The sequence below is a fragment of the Sander vitreus genome, chromosome 8 (assembly GCF_031162955.1).
Source record: "Sander vitreus isolate 19-12246 chromosome 8, sanVit1, whole genome shotgun sequence".
NCBI lineage: Eukaryota > Metazoa > Chordata > Actinopteri > Perciformes > Percidae > Sander > Sander vitreus.
This window is the reverse complement of record NC_135862.1, coordinates 5,351,551-5,374,342: the sequence shown is the minus strand read 5'-3', so window position 1 is coordinate 5,374,342 and position 22,792 is coordinate 5,351,551. Positions and strand designations below refer to the sequence as shown.

Sequence of the window (22,792 nt, the reverse complement as noted above, 5' to 3'; positions counted from 1 at the left end):
CACACTCTATTGTGCAAGTGCTCAGAGGTTTTGCTCCAATAATTCCTTCATACAGGATCAGGTAAGACAAGCAGAGTGAACTATTTCTGTGTTTGTATCACAGGCTCTCATTTCATTCCTTATCACGTGGAGTGTGTGTTTGAGTCCAAGTTGTGTGCGAGTGTGTGTTCGTAACACTCTCAGCCCACATCAAACAGCAGCCATGTCATCAAATCAACAGACCGAGAGACCCAGAGAGCGAGCGAGAGAGTAACCGAGGGTGAAAGATGCCAAGAAGGAAAAGTGGAACAGTGGGGATTTTGGACTGAACTGCTTCATGAAACACTTGTATATAAAAGAAAAAAGAAATGTTTAAAGCAGGAACACAGAAGAGCGGAGAAGACTGACAGACTAAAAAGAAACACACATATTGATTATACGACAATTAGATTATTAAATATATTAAAAACCAGTTGGGCTGGGTAACATTTAAAAAATTACAATACCAGTACCAGTAATAGTGCGATACCAATATCAATAGAGTACTTCAATTGATACATTTTTTTCCTATAAACGTACTTCATTCGATACCCGTCCTGTGAATGGAGGCATCTCAGCACGCTGAACCGCCAACCCCGTCAAATACACCGCGCTCGACTTCGCCACAACACAGACTGCATGGGTTGTAGCTACTGTGGTAGTGAGCCAATCACAGGTCGCATTTACTGAGCTATTTCGATCAATACCTTAAAGCTTTAGTGAGTAACTTTTTGATATCAATGAACGTCCGTTACACTCAAGCCGTTGCCAAATCAGTTGTTACAAAACTAATCAAGACTATCAGCTCCACACAACTCTCTCTGTATTTCTCAGTATGGCTGTGTTCAGAGGATTGTGTGGTCCGGTGAACTCCTGCGCAAAAACTCAAGTGAAGATAATGACCTCTTCTGAAGAGTCCATCATGTTTTTTTAATCCTCCGTGTCCTCCTTGGCTACTAGCAACTTGGGGTGTCACGATACCAAAAATTCAGTAGTCGGTGCCAATACCAGTAAAATAACACGATTCTCGATGTCGATACCACGGTAAAAAAAGATTCCATGTAGAAACATGAACTTCTTTATTAAAATATTTGAAAAATATCAAAATGTCATAACAAGACATACAAAACATGTGCAATATAGCACAGAACAACATAATACAGTGCAATGAAGGGTCATAGTGCAACAACTAGTGTCCCTAGACACATCCCAGACATCTTTTCAAAAAGGTACTGTGCAAAAACAACAGTTGCGTGAAGTTGCAAACCGTGGGTAAATATTGGAGATGTATTTGAAAGAGTTGGCTAATTTCCTCCTGAACAGGTAGCTAAGCATTAGCTTCAGGCTAATTTATCACGGCTACAAGGGACGGGCATTTTATGTCATTTCAACATTTGTGTACTCACATTGAATTATATAGCTAGAGTATCGGAGTTGGTTACTCGCAGTCACGGAAGGCTTGTGTCATGTGGACGCGCCGACAGTGTTGTTGTCATAACTTAGAATTCCTCATGGGGGCGACAGAAACTACGCACTATAGCTTTAAAGCAGTGGTTACCAAACCTTTTCACGTAAAGGAGCCCTGACTAGAGCTGGAACAATTTTAAATTTTGCTATTCAATTAATTGTCTCAGAAATAATTGCAATTAATAATATAATTGTCTCTTCCAGTCAAATCTAAAAATATTTAATTTATTACTTTTTCAAACAAATCGAAGTTTTGAATGAATCCCAGGAGACATCACTGTTATCCCCATCAATAAAATAAAAGAATAAAAAAACATTAACAAAAAAACAGAGCTGCTTTTCTCTGTTTTATATCCTTATAAATTAGAATATCTTTGGATAAAAAAAAGAAATGTTTCAATATTTTCTGATATTATGATTATAATAGACTAAGCAATTAATCATTTAAGCAAAAAAGAACAAATTAGTTGATAATCAACTAAATGAACCATTTCAGTCCTAACGTTGATAAATCACATCACTGCCTCCTTCCCTCCCACATACAGTAAATACTGTAACTAACAGCTGTGGGTGCAGCCAGAAATACACTGTATTCCACCCATGATTTTAGTTTTGACCCAGAAATAGGGATGGGCATGATTAATCGACGATCGATAATTGACCATTAAGAATTTTGTCGATCACGTTAATTTGTTATCGATTAAACTAATGCCGGTTGCGTTGTGTAGCGTGAGTCTTGAAGCAATGAAATGAATTTCACTGTGTGGCAGCAATTAAACATTTTACCACCCGGGGGCGTCACAGGCTACTCAGTTACCTGCGAGTTTCTGTTTTGATTTCAAAAGTAATCATGAAGGGGCCACAGCGAAGTGTGGCGTGGGACCATTTTGATTTTAAAAAACGACTTAGTTCACTGCAAACACTGCGACGCCGTGTATAAGTACAACACGGCCACGACTCAAATGATGCTTATTTTCTCAACAAAAACCAGTAGACTGGTGCAGAAGTTGTATGTGAGTTATTTCTGGTTATTTTTTTATTAGGCTTTGTCTGTGCCTTGGATAGTCTTGAGTTACATTTTGACAAAACCTGTCAGATCTAAGTATTATGTTTTCGGTTAAGTTATTATTTAACATGATTCTTTTTATGTATTATTTTGGAACAAACGAGGGTCTCTGTTTAAGAACGCCGGCTCGCAGCAGCAGGTTCCGCTGCTTCAGAGAGCTCTCTCTCTCAAGTTTTTGTTCTTCTTGTAATTAAGATCTCATCGAGGAAAAACACGCTGTATTTTTGTATTTTCATTGAATTTTTAATTTATAAATCATTAATTTTAATATAAAAATATGAATGATTAATCGATAGTCGATCGTTAATTCTCCCGACGATCGACTAAGAAAATGTAATCGAATGCCCATCCCTACCCAGAAACGCAAAGAACATACTGTCAGGTTTCCGACATCACAAGAACATCCCACAGTTCCTGTATGGGGAAACAGGCAGATTACTGCCGGGGTTGGGGGTTCGATTCCCACTGGGGCCACCCATATTATAGACGTTTGCACTCGCAGCACTGTGAGGCACTTAAGATAAAAGCCTCCACTGAAGGGCATGTGTTATATAATTATGTAAAGAATGAGGAGAAAGATGGGAGACTGAAGAGTGAAATATAGGCCTACATAAAGGGGAGGGGGGGGGGTTACAGTCAGAGAGAAAGCGAGAGAGAGGATTAAGAGAGAAAGAGTGAGAGGGATGGATGCTATGACCTACTTCCTGAGCACTTCACCAATCGCTTGGTTTCACAGTGAAGATTTTTAGCATGCACAAGACACACACACACACACACACACACACACACACGGTGAACACGCACATGGTACGGACACAAATACACAAAAAACAGGACATCCAAGTACACAGACAAACTGGGCAGAAAAATGCTTAAATACGTACATTTAGTGGTCCAACAAGCACAAAAAGAACTCTTAGAAGAAGTCTTAAAGAACCTCAAGGTAATTGTTAAGATGAAATTAATCATAGAAAATAAATGTTCTGCAGGCACTGTTACACAGAGCGAGGAGAAAGGGCGACTTATTTAAAAGCCTTTATCAGTCAGGCATAATGGTTGGAAATGCCGTCCAATTTCAACCACACAGTCTAATAAAACAGACGGATTACATCCGATACGTAATGTTATTAAAATATAAATACAATGAGCACATTAACATAAGAGCCATATCCAATATCATGCAGTATGATGCATCCCCATAAAAAGGTGCAATTAAGAATTAATCTTTGTAATTATAAATAATATTTGTTGTAGTCCATGAACATGTGTTCATGTGTAAGCTGGATATACAGAGGCATTAGACTGAATAAAGACTTCTTCATGTACTTTTTCTACCAGATTTTTGACTTTTCTGTAACATACACTAACTGGCCACTCTGAAAACCGAAAACAACGTTAAAACAATGCAAGAGGCTGCATTATTGGAAGCATGTTGAGACAATAAAATTCGTTGGAAGTGCAGTTTGAGTAACAGATTCATGACTCTTGAATAGGGCTGGGCGATATGACAACATATAATCGCCAAAACAATGAAAGAATATCAATTGTATGTATCGTTTCTATTTCGATGTTCAAAAACCAGCAGCCATTACGGCAATAGTTAGTTCATTTGGACGACACTTTGTTCAGATCCTTGCACGTTATGTTCATTTTGCACATTTTAACGTTCTTAATAAAATGAGAACATACTCAGTACTTTTCATTTGTCAAGTATTTCATTTACACAGGAGTTCACAAAAATAGGCTTTACCATGTGGTCATTTCATACAGACTATGTAACTGAATTGCCAGAAAACATGCTATATCGTGATATATATCGTCATGGAGATATGAAATGACCTATATCGGGAGAAAAGATTTTGGCCGCCCAGCCCTACTCTTAAAGGCTTATCAGACACAGTGTTATTAAGCTATCACCGTGACTATAATGTTGGTATCCTTCGATGCAATAATCCAGGTTCAAATGTACTGTCAGATAAACCTTTGTTTGTTTTTTAGCTGGAAGACAATGCATGAATGAGGAGGTGAAATGTCAGAACGCGACCTTGGTGCTGTAACAACAACCAACAAAAAATATATTAACTATTTTTGATTTAATTAATCATTTAAAAACCTTACTCAAGCAAAGAAAATCCAAATAGGAATGGAAAATTTGATTTTAAGAGGCAGCGAGTCTGAGAGGCTCAGTGGGTAGAGCAGGCGCACATTTAAATAGAGGTTGATGCCTCGACACAGAGGTCCAGGGTTCGAGTCCAACCTGTGAGGATTTCCTGCATGTCTTCCTCCTCTCTCCCCTTTCTCACCTAGCTGTCCTGTCAAATTAAAAGGCGGAAAAGCCCAAAAAAAGAATCTTAAAAAAGATAAATAAAATAGATAATTTTCGGACAATTTATAGACTAAACGATTTATCAATTTATCAGAGAATAAGTGACAGATTTACCGATATGAAAAATAATCCTTAGTTGCAGTTCTTCATGCATTATACATGCACACAAACACTCAGACATGCTCTTTCAACTCTGAGACAGTCCACCCCCCCACGGTGACTGACAGCACTTCAAAAACCACCTCACCAAAAAAAAAAAGAAGAAAGACTGTCATAAGAAACAGGCACTCTGGAGATGTCCAAACAGGTCGTGCCACTTTCCCTGAAATTGGCGGGGGGGGGCGACTGAGTCTTTTTACCCTCATTCCTAAGTGTCATGTCAGTGAAACACGAGCCTGGGAGCTTGTGAAGAAGGGTCCGGGTTGGGGGTCTGGTTGCTAAGCAGCCGAGCAATCAGTGCGGGATGCTGATTGGTGCGTGTATGCATCTGGTGAGAGGGTTAACCCAAGAAGTGTAGATCTGGTTTTGGATTGTGTAGGAGAGAGGAAAAAGACAGACAAAGGGCTGTCTTTCATGCTCTAACCGAATTTAAATTTAAAACTTGCTTTTGCATTACATTTGCATAATCAGACATCACAGATATTGCTAACTATGTGCTCTTTGTGTCAGGTCTCCAAACTAAAATTGTTGCAAATTGTGTAAAAGATGCAAAACTTGCTTGGCAAACTGCCTTTGCTACAGTTGTTTCGACTGACAATCATGCCAACACACACTGCCAGGGTACAAGCAGAAAGAAATGACTTTTCTTGGTTGAAGGGCTTTCTCATCCCAATTTCATTTTCAATATCTACAAAACCTTCCAAAAAAGATGGGTCAGGTGGGGATCGTGATAATACTGCTCAGTATTTTGTTTAGTACGAATAAAATGAAAAGATTATTTCTCTTGATTTGTAGGGTCACAGAATTTTAAGAACACGATTGAAGTTGTTGGGGAGAAGCTTTAAGAAAGCATCCCTTTTCTATCTTGTAGCTCCGGGAGCGCGACTGCAATTTTCTTAATATATTTCGGATTAGCTGTGCAAACCCCAGAGAGAGAGAGAGAGGGGTACAGCAAGAGAAGGACAGAAATTCAAAGATTTATGTGGAAGGAGAGAGACTGTGAGAAAGACAGTAATGGTAAGTAATGAGCTGCCATACTGTCTGCCCAGATAGATAGGAATAAACAAGATTTACCGGAACATAAAGGAGATGAACAGAGATATAGAAGACAGACATTGCTGAGTGTGTGTGTGTGTGTGTGTGTGTGTGTGTGTGGGGAGGAGGGAGAGTTGGAAAAGCCCAGCAACAGGGCATGCCTGAAATAGCTAGATGGTCGGAGATAACATGACGCTGGAGAAAGCCTGATGGCTCGGGGCATGTGTTGTGTTCTGCGTGGAAACACATCACTCGGGAAATTAACTACTTCATCGCACAGTAGTAAATAGGCAAAGTAAGAAGACGACTGCCCTGTGTATGAAAATGCTGTGCTCATGTCAAAGCATCAAGCTCATGGAGAGGAATGTATCTTTATGTGAATGCACTGTAACACTCCTCTACAGACAGTTTCACCGTCTGGGATCATAGTGACCATTTCAGCCTTCTACTGATCGCTCCTTGCCAGTGAAATCATAACAACAAGTTATTTTCACAAAAGCACAGAGCGTCCAATCTGGACATCTCCGTCTGTACGATCCTTCTCTCCCACTGAGCCCAAGGCTCAGAGAACAAAACTGCCCAACAGTTAAACTGGCTGACAAACTGTCCCAACTGTCCAGGATGTCGTAGAGTACAGTGTGCGTTTGACTTTTAGTACGCTTTAAAAAAAAAAAAAAAAAGAACTACTGACCTGGTGACGTAGATAGGATTGGGAAGATCCAGGACTTAGCCAAAACATTTGAACATTTAAACTTCTCAGTCCCTCCCCCCTTTTCTGCTAAAGCCCAAAACAGTCTCCTAAGCCCCTCCCCCCACAAGGGAGAATGAATACATGTGCATGAGCAGTGATTGACACGCAGTTAGACACCCCCCCTGGCCCTGATTGGTGCATCTGAACAGGGAGCTGTGGATTTTTGCAAATCACTTTTTTTTTTTTAAATGACCTGCTTCATGTAGTTCTACTGGAACATAGGGTCAGTTTCAGCAAATATGACAGACAGTTAGTTTTATAAGTCTTACCTAGTGCACCTTTAAGCGCCATCTTTTTATATTCCCATTGAATCAATGGGAATTAACAACAAACTCTGCAGCGCTATGCAGCTCTAAGTATCTTTTAGCTTATTTTTGGGGTTCTGCACACAGGCTATATGGTTGAATCTCAAAGCTCTCAACCCATTTTAAACATGCCAGGTCAGACAACTAACCTACCTGCCCAGCAAGGACAAAGCTGAGAGTGGAAGTAAAGGACAAACTGGTGAAGAAATTGAAACATAAGCGGCTAATGAAAAAAAAGTCTCTCAGGAGAGAAAACCGGAGATCAAAGCATTTGCATCTTCTTCTACTCATATACTAGGGCTGCACGATATGAGGAAAATAGCTTTTTGAATTTAAAACAAATGAAAGGAAATCATTTCCAACATTCTTTTATATTATAACAAATTGAACATTGAATTGAAAATAAAAGGCAGCACTAAAAAAAAGAATGACAGTCACATTTTAAGTGCAATTCTCTTTCAACTAACAAAATAAATAAATCTCTGAGCGTCTTTCACAATGTGTCGCAGCCTTTCATGATGTGTTTATTGCGCCAGTTGATCTTGCGATGACGATAAAGAAATAATATATTGTGCAGCCCTATCATATACTACTACTTCCATGTCACTGGTGGCCAAGTTTCTTCTTGTCAGTGTGGGAATGGCAGAGGGTCTTTGAAATATCAAGGACATTAAAAAGGGCTTTAATCACCTTGATATTTTCTACTTTCATTGTCAACATCAACACCCTTTTCGTAAAACTATTTCTTTGTTTAGGTTCTGGCTACTCAGCCGTTACTCTACAAACTACCGTCTGTAAAATAGTGAAAAAAGCTCCTATCACTTTGGAAATGCACCTTACACCTGTGACTTGTCAATACAAAGAAAACCGTTTGCTTCCTACTCTGAGGATTGTGTAAAGATGCAGTCTCCAAATGCCCTCTGAAAAGCTCTTGACGCAGAAGAATGGGCGAGTTGTGTAAGCTACCAGCCACGCTAATCATGCGATATCGCGGCCGTTTGGCTAATCTGCCAACAGCCTCTTTTCTTTTTCTCCAGGATGAAACCTGATACAGCAGCTCAGCCAGCTTTAGCCACACGCTAATTAATCTGCGGCACCAATGCCTCTTAATAATACCCAAATGCCACAAACAATCGTTGAAGTCGTGCCAAGCCGTGGAAGTCGCGGTCCAAGCTTTTGGTGTGGGAGCAGTAAAGTGGTACAGTGGGTTGTATGTAGTATTTGTTATGTAGATAAGAGGAGCCGCACTAAAACTGCCAGGACGAAGGGTCCAGTTTCCTGTGCAGCTCTGTGTAACTGTGCCACTGCAAGGTGCTTTGGAAATGCTGACTAATAACACTGGTTAGCTTGATGTGTACTTTGATTGGGCTGGGATATCGATAGCCCTGCAGCTGGTGGCCAGATGATGCTTTTCTTCTGGCTGTTCGGGGGGATTTGGATAGAGAACTGGAAAGCGAGTGAATGGTGGGAGTTGGCTTAATCCTCTCTGTCACACTGTCCTGCTTTGTCAAAGACAATATCAGGGCTTTATTTCTCACTCTCCTTATGCATCTCACCCGATCTCCATCGCTCTGATTCAAACCGACGATCTGGACTTCTCTCTCTCTCTCTCTCTCTCTCTCTCTCTCTCTCTCTCTCTCTCTCTCTCAACAAACAGGCTCATTGTGTTTTACGAGAGCCGTCAGGGCGGCAGAGGGGAGGCTTATTTCATTCAAACCTGGATAGGATATGCATCCACAGGGGAGATGGGGGGGCTTCTTAATGCCGGCCAAAAACATGGGTGAAGTGGCGGTGAGGGTGGAACACAAAAGCAACCAATACCAGAAACACAAAGAGACATAGATGAGGTGACATTGGGGAACAGACCGTCCTAAATTTAAAAAAAGGGAGGCAGCAAAAATGATAGACGAAGCAGGACAGATAAAAAGGAATAAGACAGTTGAAGGGAAGTATAAAGATTCAAATTACTGACTAAAGCAGATGCTTCGATGTTGAGCGAGGTAGTGACTCGTTATGTGCTGTTCAATACAAGCAAGGTCGATGACTTTACAACCAAACAATAGGCTCAATATCATAAAAAACTGAACATCATTTCTGCAAGCGGAACAGCTTGCCAACAGCAAAATAACAGCAACAGGGACAGCTACAGAAAACTGCTATGCAACGAAAAGGTCATCGAGGATATGTTTGTTTTGGATAATCACCTGCAAACCTTAAAACTGAACGTTTGATAAGAACATCTCTCTGCTTCCCTGGAGTCCCAGCACTGTGAAGGAGTTGCACATTAACAGCTTATTAAAAATGCCTGCACGGAAGGGCTTAAAGTAGAGCGTGGATAAACTTAGGCGCCAATTCTGACCTAAATAGAGAGCTACAGAGAGAGCGAGAGGGACATGCAAGCGTTTGTTCGTAAATAACCTCCAAATCGAAGGTGAGACGGGTTCTCCGGGACGCCACAAAGTCATCTGTGCAGCATCAGTGTTCAGTGATCAGTGTTCAGTGTCCTGCAAATCAATACGTCGCCCATTTTAAACACGTCCCAACCTTCATTGCTCTGCTATTTAGGTGGGCAGTATAATCAATATAAATACATCACAATAACTTTAGTCTATATCCTTGACGTTCCACTTCGGGGATTGCTCCGGTGCCGCAGGAAATTCTGCTGGATGCATGTATTTCTAGCTAGCTGGACTGTCTGTCCAATCTAAGTTTTCTCTCGCATGACTATTTTACAGCGGCTCCGTGCAGAGCTTAGCATGACGATTGTGATTGGTTTAAAGAAATGCCAATAAACCAGAGCATGTATTTCTCCTGTCCCAGAATGCTGTGTGAAGTAGCCAGACCCTCCTCCGCTCCGCAGCGTGTGGATGGTCTGGCAAAGCGAGACTACAATAACTTCAATCACCAAGGACAGTAAACATTCAGACTTATCTTAGGACTTTACGGTTTGAAAAGTTGTAACAGCAGCTTACAGTATGTCTCATTTCATATTGTTTAAATAAAGTGCAGAACACACCACACTGAGCAGGCTATAGTATTATGGCAGGTCATCCACCTGCAGACTGTAAACTGCTTCAGTACAGCTCCTACAGTTTGGTTCCAACGCCACATACACTGATCTGACACGCATGACTACTGGAAGCTCTTGAGACACCACATCTGCTTTAATTTCTGATTTATAAGTTTGCTGGAAGATTACTGATTTGTGTCCCTACCAAAGAAGTTTATTAGGTTTGGAGGTCAAGGAATAAGTTATTTGATTAGGATATTGGATAATGATCTAGTGTCCTATGGGTATTTGTGCAACATAAACTAATCATAGAGTAGGAATGTTGTCTTTGGGTATAAAAACAAGTTCAAGTGCCAATATCTGTCCTTTCCAAGTTTCCCTGCTTTTAGCTTCTCTTAGTTTCTGTAAAGATCAATTAATTGTATTTTGGAAAGATTGCGCGATTGTGCAGAAATGTGTGCTGTAGTTCCAAGTATTTAGAGTACCGTCTGGTATAGGACATACAATGTTCTGCAAATCACCTTCTTCAAACCCACTGCGACAGATCAAAATGTTAAAAACATTTAAAAACAAAAATCAGGATTGTCCTAAAAAATAGAGAAATAAATGAATCCTAAAGGTAACAAGTAAACCGTATGTGTCCTTGTCTTGTTTGTGAACTAGGTGCTGGAGCTGGTACTTGCTGCTACAAATTCTTTAAAATACATAGTTTGGCAGTGCTAACGAGAGACAATGCTGAGAACTTTCCTTGCATTTCAACTTGCTAATTGTTTTTTTTCAATAATCACAAAGGAACCAGAACCAGTGACTTCCACCATCTGTTTAATATTAATAGTTAAGCAGGTGGTGCCGGGTGGACACGAGGATTTGATCACACTGGACTTTCTGGCAGGAAGTGCTAACCAGTCGCTCAGCCGGCTCCCATTCAACAAACGCAATTAGAGAGACTGCTTATCAGCGGGTAATTACAAAGCACAGAAAGAAACCGTGGGGCATAGTCTTTCCTCGTGATCACACAAGTGTTCTGCACATTACTGGGGGAAAAGCCACCGACTCAGATTGTGTGATACCGCATTCATTTAGCAGCATTCGTGACCATTCATCACTTATTAAACCGAGTGATACCAATTCAATTCTGGGTCACAATTACAACTTATCGTCTCATCTCAAGTCTCTCACAAAGGCAGTCTGCTCCAACAGAGTGTGTTCGATTCAACCCGACAATGGCTAAGATGGCAGAGGCTTAGCTAATGAGTACAGGAGTGTGTTGGTGTGTTGTCTGGACTCACCCTCAGGGCCTCTATGACCAGGTCGCGGGCCTCCAGCTCTCCCTCCATGATACTCAGCAGGGTGAGCAGCTCCGGCTTGCTCAAGTTATCCATGTTGAACTCACATTTCTGCAACACAGGTCAGAAACAACCATGTCAGAAGCATACAATCGAATCAACACTTCATTTTCAAATTTGGGGCTTGGTATTGGACCCTTATACTTTTTAAATACTCAATGATTTCATGACAATGAGTATAAAAAACTGTTTCTTAAATGTCTCTTCGACCAGATATTGTTTTAGTTAAACCATTATGTTGTGTAGGGCTGACCCTAATGCTTAAGACCCAAATCTACATTAGTTTTTTGTTTTGTTTTTATAAAAAGAGTGAGAAATGGTGCTCCTAGCTGCCCGAGCTGGGCAATATATCAACATTATATCGACATCGTGATATGAGACTAGATATCGTCTTAGATTTTGGATATCTTAATATCGTAATATGGCTTAAGTGTTGTCTTCTCCTGGTTTTAAAGGCTGCATTACAGTAAAGTGATGTCATTTTCTGAACTCACCAGACTGTTGTAACTGTTCTATTGTTTGCCTTTTCCCACTTAGTCATTATATCCACATTATTGATGATTATTTATCAAAAATCTCATCGTTTAAATATTTTGTGAAAGCACCAATAGTCAACCTTACAATATCGTTGCGGTATCAATATTAAGGTATTTGGTCAAAAATATCGTGATATTTGATTTTCTCCATATCGCCCAGCCCTACCAGATGCCACTCTTTTTGGTCGGATGTCCGTCACCTTCCCCTTTCTTTGTGTTGGCATTTAAACTCTGGTGGATTTCTGAGGACTATGGTTAACTGCTCCTCAGATCTCTGCAGGATAAATCCAGACAGCTAGCTAGACTATCTGTCCAATCTGAGTTTTCTGTTGCAGGACTAAAACAATCTTTGAACGTAAACATGTTCCACCAAAACAAGTTCCTTCCCGAGGCTATTTTGCAGCGGCACCGTGGCTCCGTCCAGCGCTTAGCGCCACCCGTGACGATTGTTAAAAGAAATGCCAATAAACCAGAGCACGCATTTCTCACATTCCCAGAATGCTGTATGGAGTAGCCAGACCCTCCTCCGCTCCGCAGCGTGTGGATGGCCTGGCAAAGCGACTATTAACCCACTAACCAACCAGGAGCCCTACAGCCATGACACTAGCTAACAAAATACCTATTTAGAAGATACTTGCTGCTAGTTACTTGCCATTACGCAGCCAAGTCTCAATTTTAAATATTTTACCTTCACACGTAAAATCCTTATGCACTGTACATGATGAACTGATTATTCTACTGCTGTATTATGCACATCTGTACAACCAAAGATTTGACATCTCGTCCAACATTGCACCTGATTTCGGTAGCGAAAAAAAAAAGTTGCTTATATGACAAATGTGCCACTCCCAGCTTCCACCTGGTCTCATTAAGTACAGCACTCAAATTAGGCTATGATGTCCCGTCCTACCTCGAAGCTGTTAAGGTCTAATTACATTTAGCTAGGTCATTAAGCCCTAATTTGGTCAGTAGCGACCACAGGGCTAACGGAGATGACTGTAATTGGGAGTGACCAGAAACACTTCATGCTTCCCCTCATCTCAATTAAAAGCTTTTTTCCGGTCTACTTATAAAAAGCAAAACAGCAACGTGTGTGTGTGTTGCCTCTGTCTAGTCTTTTCATAGGATGAAGGAACGACTTGTTTTTGGTGTAGTCAAATTCATCTCCAACTTTCTTACTTCTTCCAACTGTGAATCACATCGTCTGTGCTATGAAAATACAGCAGTTATTCCTTATAAAACCAGACAAACCAAACTCTGTTTTCAGCTTCTGAAATGTAAGGATTTGCTGCTTTTCTCTGAATTATACCTTTATAAATTCAAGATTTTGGACTCTCGGTGGGACAAACAAAAAACATTTAAAGATGTCACCTTGGACTCTTTTTCAGCAGTTTGACATTTTTTAGGCCAAACAAGTATTATTCAGGAAAATAATCGGTAGATTAATCAAATAACAAAAATACTTATTAGTTGCAGCTCTATTGTACAATATAGTAATGTAAAACTCTTAAGGGGCCAGTCTACATGGTCAGTTCTTAGTTCTTAGTGATGATATGCTTTTTGTTACTTGTCATATTGTAATGCATTTTTACTTTTACCCAAGTCTGCATCTGAGCACTGCTTCCATCACTGGTTTGTTGTGTATGCGTTTTGTTGTTAATTTAAGGAATAAAAGAGCAAAAAATAAAATGGTTTGTACAAAAATTAGGTCTAAAAAAAGTCACAGGGGGCCATTTAAGAGTAGAAACTCAAAACCTCAGAAATGTGACAGAAGCTTGATCTTTCTTGAGTTAAGCTGTAAAATGCAACAACAAACCAAGAGGCCATTTTTCTCAAGACATCATGATTTTTGTAACAATACAGCGAGTCCTACTTATCTCCCATTCCTCAAAGTGAGACAGCTTTTTAATCGGTGTTCTCCCAACAGCCTCTGGTTAGTCAACATTCGAGAGCACAGCGTCAAATTGTTGAGTTAAGGGACCTTGAAAGGGATTGTACCCATTCTAAGCAAAATCTAAGTGAGGAAAATAAGTGAAATTCTTGGCTGGAGTCCAAAACAAATGATGTAACTTCACATAGAGAGGCCAGTGACAGAAGAATTTCCAGATACCGTGATGGCGACAACTGCAACCATCTGCTAAGAAAGCCACATCCAGCTGCATTCTCAATATCTGGGATTTGTTCAATAAAACCCTAAAAAACCAAAGACTGGAGCGGGAAATGGAGGAAGCGATGAGCGCCTCGGGCTCTGATGCCCATACGGAGGATTGCTACCTGCTTATTCCTGTGACGTTCAGTTGTCAGGTGGTCATTTAAGCCTGATTTATAAGCCTACATCGAAAACCTCGGCCGTGATTATTCAGTTTCATCAGGAAGACCTACACATTTTCAGAGGTCTCTCGCATAGGCCGAACAGGCCATTGTAAGACTTCAACAAGCTGCTGCCTTCTATGTGTCTTATGCGCTCCGGAGAGAGGTTGTTTATTTCACCGTAAAGGGGAAACTTCATGTTTAGACAATGGGAACAGAGGTAATAAATCCATATGGATAAACACTCGCTCCTTTAAAAGCTAGAAACCCCTTCTCAAGACAGGTGCTCAGGGGACTGTTTCACAAAAGCAGAATTTATAAATCCAGGATAACTGATAAAGCGAGGCTTGACCTAGTCTAATCTGTGCAGCCTGGCTTGGTGCGTTTCACGAAGGCCAAGCCAGGCTGAGGAGGAGCGACTAGGTCGAGCCAGGCTGAAGAAATTTGGATAGATGCGCGTTAACGGCTTTCCTTAAAGCGCAACTCTCGACAAAATGCAACCTAGGGTCTTTTTGTGAATGTACCAGAGTCAAACTTTCGTTTAAAAGCATATTTAGGACGGAATTGCCACTTTTCAGATTTGCCGTATTCTCGTTTTTTGGTCAAATTACCTTTTGAATGGGAGTGCTACGGGACATTTTTATGCTAGCCTCAAAATAGCTATTTTTAAAACACTAAGAAGGCTCGATACAACATGAAACTTTGCTCAAAGTATGACCAGGGTCTCTACACCTTAACGAAAGCATTGACAGCATTGTTTGTGTACACAGAGTTTACTAAAAAGAAAGGTTTTAACAACTCACTGTAGCCGTTGTTCTTCTGGTCGCCGTCTATCGAGTCAGTCAGAAATAGTCGAGGGAGGAGAGTAAAGATGGAAAGCTCCTAAAGCTTAGTTCCATATAAATGCACGGATAATTTGTTGTTTTGTCGTTAGTGAAAAACAATATTGACCTTGTAGTTGAAAAAGGAGCCTCATATAAGAATGATATATCCTCCTATGGAGTCCATTGATTCGCATTCTAAGATCGCCTATTTTTGACTGGGAAAATGGCGGATAGCGTAAAACAACAACTGCTAACGTGAGTTGCTCAAAACCTTTTTTAGTAAACTGGGTACACAAACAATGTTCTCAATGCTCCAGTTCATGTGTAGAGACCCTGGTCATACTTTGAGCAAAGTTTCATGTTGTGTCGAGCCTTCTTAAGTGTTTTAAAAATAGCTATTTTGAAGCTAGCATAAATGTGCCCCTAGCACTCCCATTCAAAAGGCCATTTGACCGAAAAACGAGAATACGGTAAATCTTAAAAGTGACGCTTCCGTCCTAAATATGCTTTTAAACGAAAGTTTGACTCAGGTACATTCACAAAAAGATCACAGATTTATTGATGCTAAAATGGAGAATACGCATTGTACATACGTTATACAGAGTGAGTAGCAGCTTCTTCTGGAAGTATGATAACGTGAAACACATTATTTGTAAAAACAAAAAACAACAAAAAAACAGCGGCTGTAATGAAACCGCGAGAGAAAACATGGCAGACGATCGCAAACCGACTGAATGCCATTTAAGGATTAGGCTACTAATCATTTGCACAAATTAACCGCTGTACTCTTTGCCTTAAAAGTAAGCAGAAGATAATGTTACTCAGGAAATTTACCAGGAGATCAATTTTCTACAACGTTAAAATATAAATATCCTAAGTCATATTAACTTCCACTGCTCGCTTTTAATGAAAAGTTACAACTGTTCGTTTCTGCAAATGACAAGTGGCTCATTGAATGGTTTCTGTTAAGACCAGTAGTTCGTACATGTATATTTTTAGCTTACAACACTATATTTGAGTTACTGGTCCAGTGAACTAAGTCTATAATTTGGGAGGATTGTAAAATTAGGATATGTTCTTAAAATTGGAAAATCCTCCCAGTTATAGTCCCAGTTTACTGGACAACACAAATTGTGTGCCAAGAATGCCAAATACAATGCACATGGAAGCAGAACAAACATGTTCCTTCATTGTTAAAGAATACAAAAAAATGAATCAACTAAAATAATTTAAGGTGCATTGGTCCACTATAGAAACACATCTACAGCATTTCATGTATTGCCCTTAGTAACAGACTTCATTTAAAACACATTTGCCTTTTCTATCTCAACAACTGCCGTAATATATTCATCAAACTAACAATACGTGAACAGCAGTTGTCATACAGCAATATAACAGTAACGATGAATACACATGAATAAATTATAAAAAATAATGGTCACAACTTTAAATAATAACAGTACTTAAATGAACAGCAACATGCACCTGTTGTATTTTAATGCAGGCTGATAACAATAAGGTAAAAGCACTGCCTGGTCAGGACCAGGCTAGCTGCACAGAATAAATCTCCATGGTAACTTAGTTGCCTCTGCTTTTGTGAAACTGAGTCAAGGCTAATTTGAGCCAGGATAACTGGGAAATCCCGGCCTAATCCGCTATCTAGGTTTTGTGAAATAGCCCTCAGGTTAATCAAGAAATCAGTTTTTTTAACAAAGGAAGTTTTGTGTCTGCTCGCCCTACTAAGTACCTCTTTCTTTTCAGAACAGGGAGCTGGAAAGTGTTGCGTCAATTCACATGTTTCAGATTAGTCAAACCACGTTTTTATTTCTGATGCCATCACAGCAAGCCTGGAAAAAAAGCAGGAGAGATTCCACGGGATTGATTCATTCTCATTGAGCCTTCCAATCGATCCAGAGCCCCCCCGTTTCTCCCAGCAGCATTCACCACTCAGAGAATTAGACGACTCAGGGAGCCTTGATGGACAGCAACCCTGAGCCACGCTGGCCTGTCACGGGGCCTCCGTTGGACGGCTGCTTCTCTCTGGCATTTCTGCACAGTGAGCAGGTGAGGGAAGCGAACACTAATTTGTTCCATGAGGCGTGTGCTCAGCGCCAAGGGCACGAGCAGCGAGGATCGCCGTTAGCCCCGGTCGACTTAATAAGGCCGGTGTCATTTCACTCTGAGCCACGAGGGACGGAAACTGCTCTCTCTGAGCAAGTTCCTCCTCCACCGTGTTCTGTTGAGCTAAAGGTTGTTAAGGTCTCTAGGTTTCTCACAGACTTATGTCCCGTTACCGTGAGCCCAAATTGTGTGATATGACAGCCTTCAAATAGATGCCTGTGAGGGGTTACTGATGCCTGCGAAAGAATAAATGCCATGAAGTTGAACGGAATCACACTGACTCTAAAAAGGTCAGTTAAATGAAATCCCCATGAAATATATTTTCACATTTACCTCTTGTGGTATCCAACAATGTGGACAGTTTTGATTTATTATGTCCAGGTTTTGAAATTTCAAAAAACAAAAGAATGGCAGCAAATCCATCTGAGAAACCAGAAGATGGAATTTTTGGCATTTCTGCTTCAAAAATGATTAAAACAATCAACTGAATATCAAAATAGTTTCCGGTTCATTTCTGTCTATCGACAAATCGCTTCAGCTCTACTGTGGATTATACCGAGTAACACGCCACACTTACAAAATGTTTATAACTCACTGAGTGGAAGTCATTAGAATTATTTGTATGTAAGATAACATGAGACCAGGGATTACTGCGGCATTAAGAACTGAAACCGGCTGTGACTGAATGAATGTAACTGATAGTGTAAAAGCTCGTAAATCGATCACGTCATGGCCGATAACCGATCCACTTAATCAGGTTAGTATCAGCACAAATACCAATCCATCGGACCAGTGCAACTCCAGCAGGGAGCACCACAAACAGAAACCCATTCACCCTTGTAGAGCTCAAAACCCGGGAAAATGGTTACATTTTTTTTGTTATTTCAGTGAAATGGGGCTTTACTAAATTGTACGATAATACATGATCTTCTCTGATGACCTCTCCAACTTGTTTACAGGGTAATTTGAACCCTCCCCCCCCCCCCCCCCTCCGTCAGAGCACAGAAATGTTGTTGTCAGGGAGAAGAAGCGATGACATTACAGCCACTTATGTTAATGGCACTCCTCCAACATGGCAACATGTCCCACATAACCACTGGTAACCACTCTCAGGCTTCACTTACATAATAGTCCTGCCAGCAAGCAAGGTTTGAAGATGGGGCTGGACTAGGTAGCTTGCTGACATTTGAAAAATAAATAGCTTTTCTTAGCCATCATTCCCATCTATTATGATAAGTTTTACTGATGAACTTCATTTCTGCATGCGAGAGGACAAGGAACACAAGCTGTCAGGCAATCACAGCAGTTTTATAAAAACTTTGATTTTGCAGATTGACTTCCTGCTTCAACTTTGACCTACTGTGCTTACTGCAGTTGTGTGCACACAGTTTCTTCACAATGAGGGATTTTTGGCGGATGCGCCACTGAGCAACTCTCATAGGAATGAACGGGACTCCACAATGGCATCCAGGTCTTACAATACATCCATGGTGGCAGCGCACAGAGCGTCCAGCTGAGCAGAGCAGCCGATGTCTGCCGAGATCCGGCGGATAATGCAAAACGCGCCACAGAGGTCCGCTGAGATCGTCGTCTCACATCGTCCGGTGGATCTCGGCAGACCTCGGCTGCTCCGAGCTGGCACCACAGAGGGAAGCAAAGCCCTGTTCATCTAAACACACCGCCCACACAAAGATGCAACAGAGCTGGATTGAAATCTGCAATATGCAAATCGCTTGAATGGTTCTGAATCGCGACCTTCAGTATTTGAAGTAAGCAGCTTGTGAAGTAATGTTGATTGAATCTGTCAAAAACATTGTATTAACATTTCGTACGTTTTGCTGCTCATCTCGTTTTCAGGTTATAGGAAGAGGTTGTGAACTTTGATTAGGCTTAAACTGTTTCGGCCTTCTCAGCCAACAACAGGTGATTAGACAGCTTTGAGTTACAGGTAGCCATTTTAGCCTTTAGTTATTTGCAAACACTGAACGGTAAACCAAATAAATGTCTTGATCATTTGACTGCTCGTGTTTCTTGGACTTACGATGTTGCCGCATCCAAAGAGGTCATCAACTTTTTTTAAAACTCAACTGTAGAGCTGCAAAGATTAATTGATTACTTGTCAACTATTAAGTTAATCGCCAACTATTTTGATAATCGATAAAAACGGTTCAACATTTCTCTGTTTCCAGCTTCTTAAATGTGAATATTTTCTACTTTCTTCACTCCTCTGTGACAGTAAACTGAATATCTTTGAGTTGTGGATAAAACAAGACATTTGAGGACATCATATTGGGCTTTGGGAAACACTGAGCGTCATCTTTGACCATTTTCTGACATTTATATAGACCAAACAACTAATCGATTAATCGAGAAAATAATCAACAGACTAATTGACAATGTAAATAATCAGTTGCAGCCCTACACAACTAATTATCCACAAAATAAGTTTTCCTTAAACTTCAACACTTGGCAAACGCGCTGTGTGCCACACTAACATGTATTATGGTAAATGAGTGGGGGGTGACCAGCAGAGTTGACCTCTGACCCCTTCTCAAGACCATGAGGGACGGTCCTTCAGAGTCCTCACAAACGAGAAACTTCCCCCCACCTTGGGCCAACAACAGAGACTCTGACAGGGGTGAGCAAAGAGCAAAGTGCTTTATTTAACCACGGCAGGCAGGAATGATGGGTGGAGGTGGTGGGGAGTGGGAGGGCACGGAGGCGGAAGCCTCCTTTCGTTGGCTGGAGCCTGAAGAAGGAAGGGTGTGCTGGCAGAGCAACGGGCGAGCTGAGGAGGCTGCCCGGCTCCCATGTCTCTGGAGCACCTGTTCACCTCCAACGCTAAATGTAAAGTAGCCTCGAGGCCGTTCTGAGAGCGCTCAGAAAAGGATGGCTGGCTGACACGGTACTCCCAGCTATTCCAGCTGAGTCACTGAAATTAAGACCAATTTAGAAAGGTGTCTGGTGAACAGGGCCTCCACTCCCCCTCCTCCAACATGCTGCCTCGGCCCTCCATCCACCCCCGCAGCGCTTCTCCCACCCTGATTCTCTACCATCTCCTCTATAGCTGCAAAGATGAATCGATTAGTTGTCAAGTATTAAATTAATCGCCAACTATTTTGCTCATCGATTAATCGGTTTGAGTCATTTCTCATGAAAAACAATTATCTGATTCCAGCTTCTTCAGTGTGAATATTTTGTAGTTTCTTCGCTCCTCTGTGATAGTAAACTAAATATATTAGAGTTGTGAAGACATTTGCGGATGTCATCTTGTGCTTTAGAAAACACCGATTGACATTTTTCACAATTTTCTGACATTTTATAGGCCCAACAACTAATTGATAAAAATCGAGAAAACAAATCGACAGACTAATCGACAATGAAAATAATCGTTGCAGCCCTAATCTCCTCAGCTCACTGCTGAAAGCCACCCCCACTTCAACACCCACACTACCACCCACAGACCTCAGGGACCATGGCTGCTTTCTATTCCAGCAACTTCACACATTTCCACCAGCCTACCCTTTTCAATCTCACATCCAAAGATGTGTTTTTTGGGGGAGGTTATTTGACTGTGATGTGGTACTCAAAAGGTCAATAAAACAGAACAAGGACAGAAAAACTCAAGTGGCAAAAGCATCGCTGCCCATGTTGCATTAGTTGTCAGGTCAATAACAACAGTCTGACAGGTTGCATCATGGAGCCAGATGAGTGAAGGAAAAAAGGTTTCATCATGACCTCCAGCTGGCCGGGGAAACAGATTGATCAGTTTGCACAGAGGGATGGTGAGCTGTAGCCCTCGCACATATGCTGCAACCTGTGTGAGAAATCACAACTATGTGTGTGTGTGTGTGTGTGTGTGTAAACAAGTGAAGCTCAACAAAAAGACTACTTTTTAAAGAAATACTGTGTCTTGGTTGACTTTTCTTGAGTCAATCTGGTCTGACAATCAGTGTGAACCTGTGGCAGGAGTTAAGACTCCCAAAGCTTTAGTAAGGTGAGCTGCTACAAGCTATGGAAGCCTGTGAGGAATCATGTAGGACTGATTGGTGGAGGACCACTTCAGTAAATAACCTTATTCATGCCACAATCAGCTCCGCAGGCCAGGTGAAAATAATTTACAAGAAATGGAAAAAGGTGAAATAAAATGTTTTCAGGGAGCAAATCAACCACCAACCTCGATTAAAAAAAAAGCTTCTATTTTCAGATTTAACTCCTCTGCAGCCAGCCAAACTGTTTGCTTTTAGTCTCTGCGTATTTACCGTGATATATTTGAGCAACAACCTGAGCAGCCAGCGACGATTTCTCCTCGACCAAACGCAGGATAACGTTACAACGGCGGGATAAATGTTGAAAGCAGCCGGTAGAGGCGAACAAAAGAATACACTTTCATGTTCAGTTGTAAGAAAACATCCTATTCTGTTTGTTCGGGAGCCATGGCTGAGCATGTCTGAGTCATGTATTACCCTAAACCGAGCACGAACCCCTTGTTTTTTTTCTCCAGACATTGTCGCAAGGCTCCCGGCTGGCCACCGCTGTTGCTTCACGAGCCTGTGCGAAGTAGATGCGCACTGCATTTCTCCCTCTTTTTCACCGCAGCCACTTTAACGCCACACCGATGAAAAAAAAAAAAACAACACCACCACCCGTATAACTTTGGTGTTCTCTTAAACCCTCATGTCTTACCGTGTCGACACTTCCCAGCACGGCGGTTGCCAGTGTTTGTACCGGAGGAGGCTGCTCTCCGCTGGCTCCCTCCGACGCCATCTTCGTACTGTAGCGGTCTGCTGGAGTGAGGGCGCATCCGGCACTCATTAACTATTGCGCTGCTGAGTGCAAATCACGCCACGCACGGCCATGGGAAAGAAAAGAAAAGAAAAGAGAGATTTGACTAATTGAAGGAGCCGTACAAAGGGAGGAGAGGACGACAGGTCTTCGCTGTGGGGGAAAAAAAATCCCTCAGCCGAGTGTGTGCGGACCGCAGCGGGGGAAGCGGAGAGTCTAGTGGGCGTGGACCGACCGACCGACGCGTAAAAATCCAGATGCAAAGCCCCGGTACGCTCCCAACTGGAAAGGAGGTGCGTCCTGACAGCGTGATTGACAACAGCATTTGTCGGCCTCTGAAGCTATAAAATAAGCCAGTGGGTGGTTTCCAAACTGAGGTTCTTGGACCTGCAGGGACCTGTTATACTCAATAAAATGTGAATAAAGATATAAAAACGTGGGTTTGAAGACACCTTTTTTTATAACATTGCATTTGGTTTATTTAAACATACATAGGGCCTACAAAACCATGCAGGGCCTAGAAATACATGACCCCAGAAAACAAACTGATGGCTCAGTTCCATTAATAACCTGTAACCTTTCTCCACAAATAAGCTACTCAAAAGGAGCCTCTGGCTGCGTTTGAGGCTTTTTGTTTCAACATCCTGTCCGTCTCCAGACAGAGGTGGAAGAAGATTACACATTTATTTTATTTAAAGTGCTCATATTATGCTCATTTCCAGGTTCATAATTG

The 22,792-nt window shown here is 41.4% G+C and overlaps 1 protein-coding gene across 1 annotated transcript in view; it reads right to left on the bottom strand.

The window, feature by feature from the left end:
- cttnbp2 (cortactin binding protein 2) overlaps nucleotides 1-22,304 on the bottom strand; it is a 116,747-nt gene extending 94,443 nt beyond the window's left edge. Inside the window, exons 1-2 of the mRNA XM_078256480.1 lie at nucleotides 21,961-22,304; nucleotides 11,427-11,534 (exon numbers count right to left, since the gene is read on the bottom strand). Coding sequence (XP_078112606.1) covers nucleotides 11,427-11,534; nucleotides 21,961-22,089 — 237 coding nt within the window. The 5' untranslated portion in view covers nucleotides 22,090-22,304. The remainder of the gene's footprint in view (nucleotides 1-11,426; nucleotides 11,535-21,960) is intronic.
- Nucleotides 22,305-22,792: the final 488 nt, after the last annotated feature.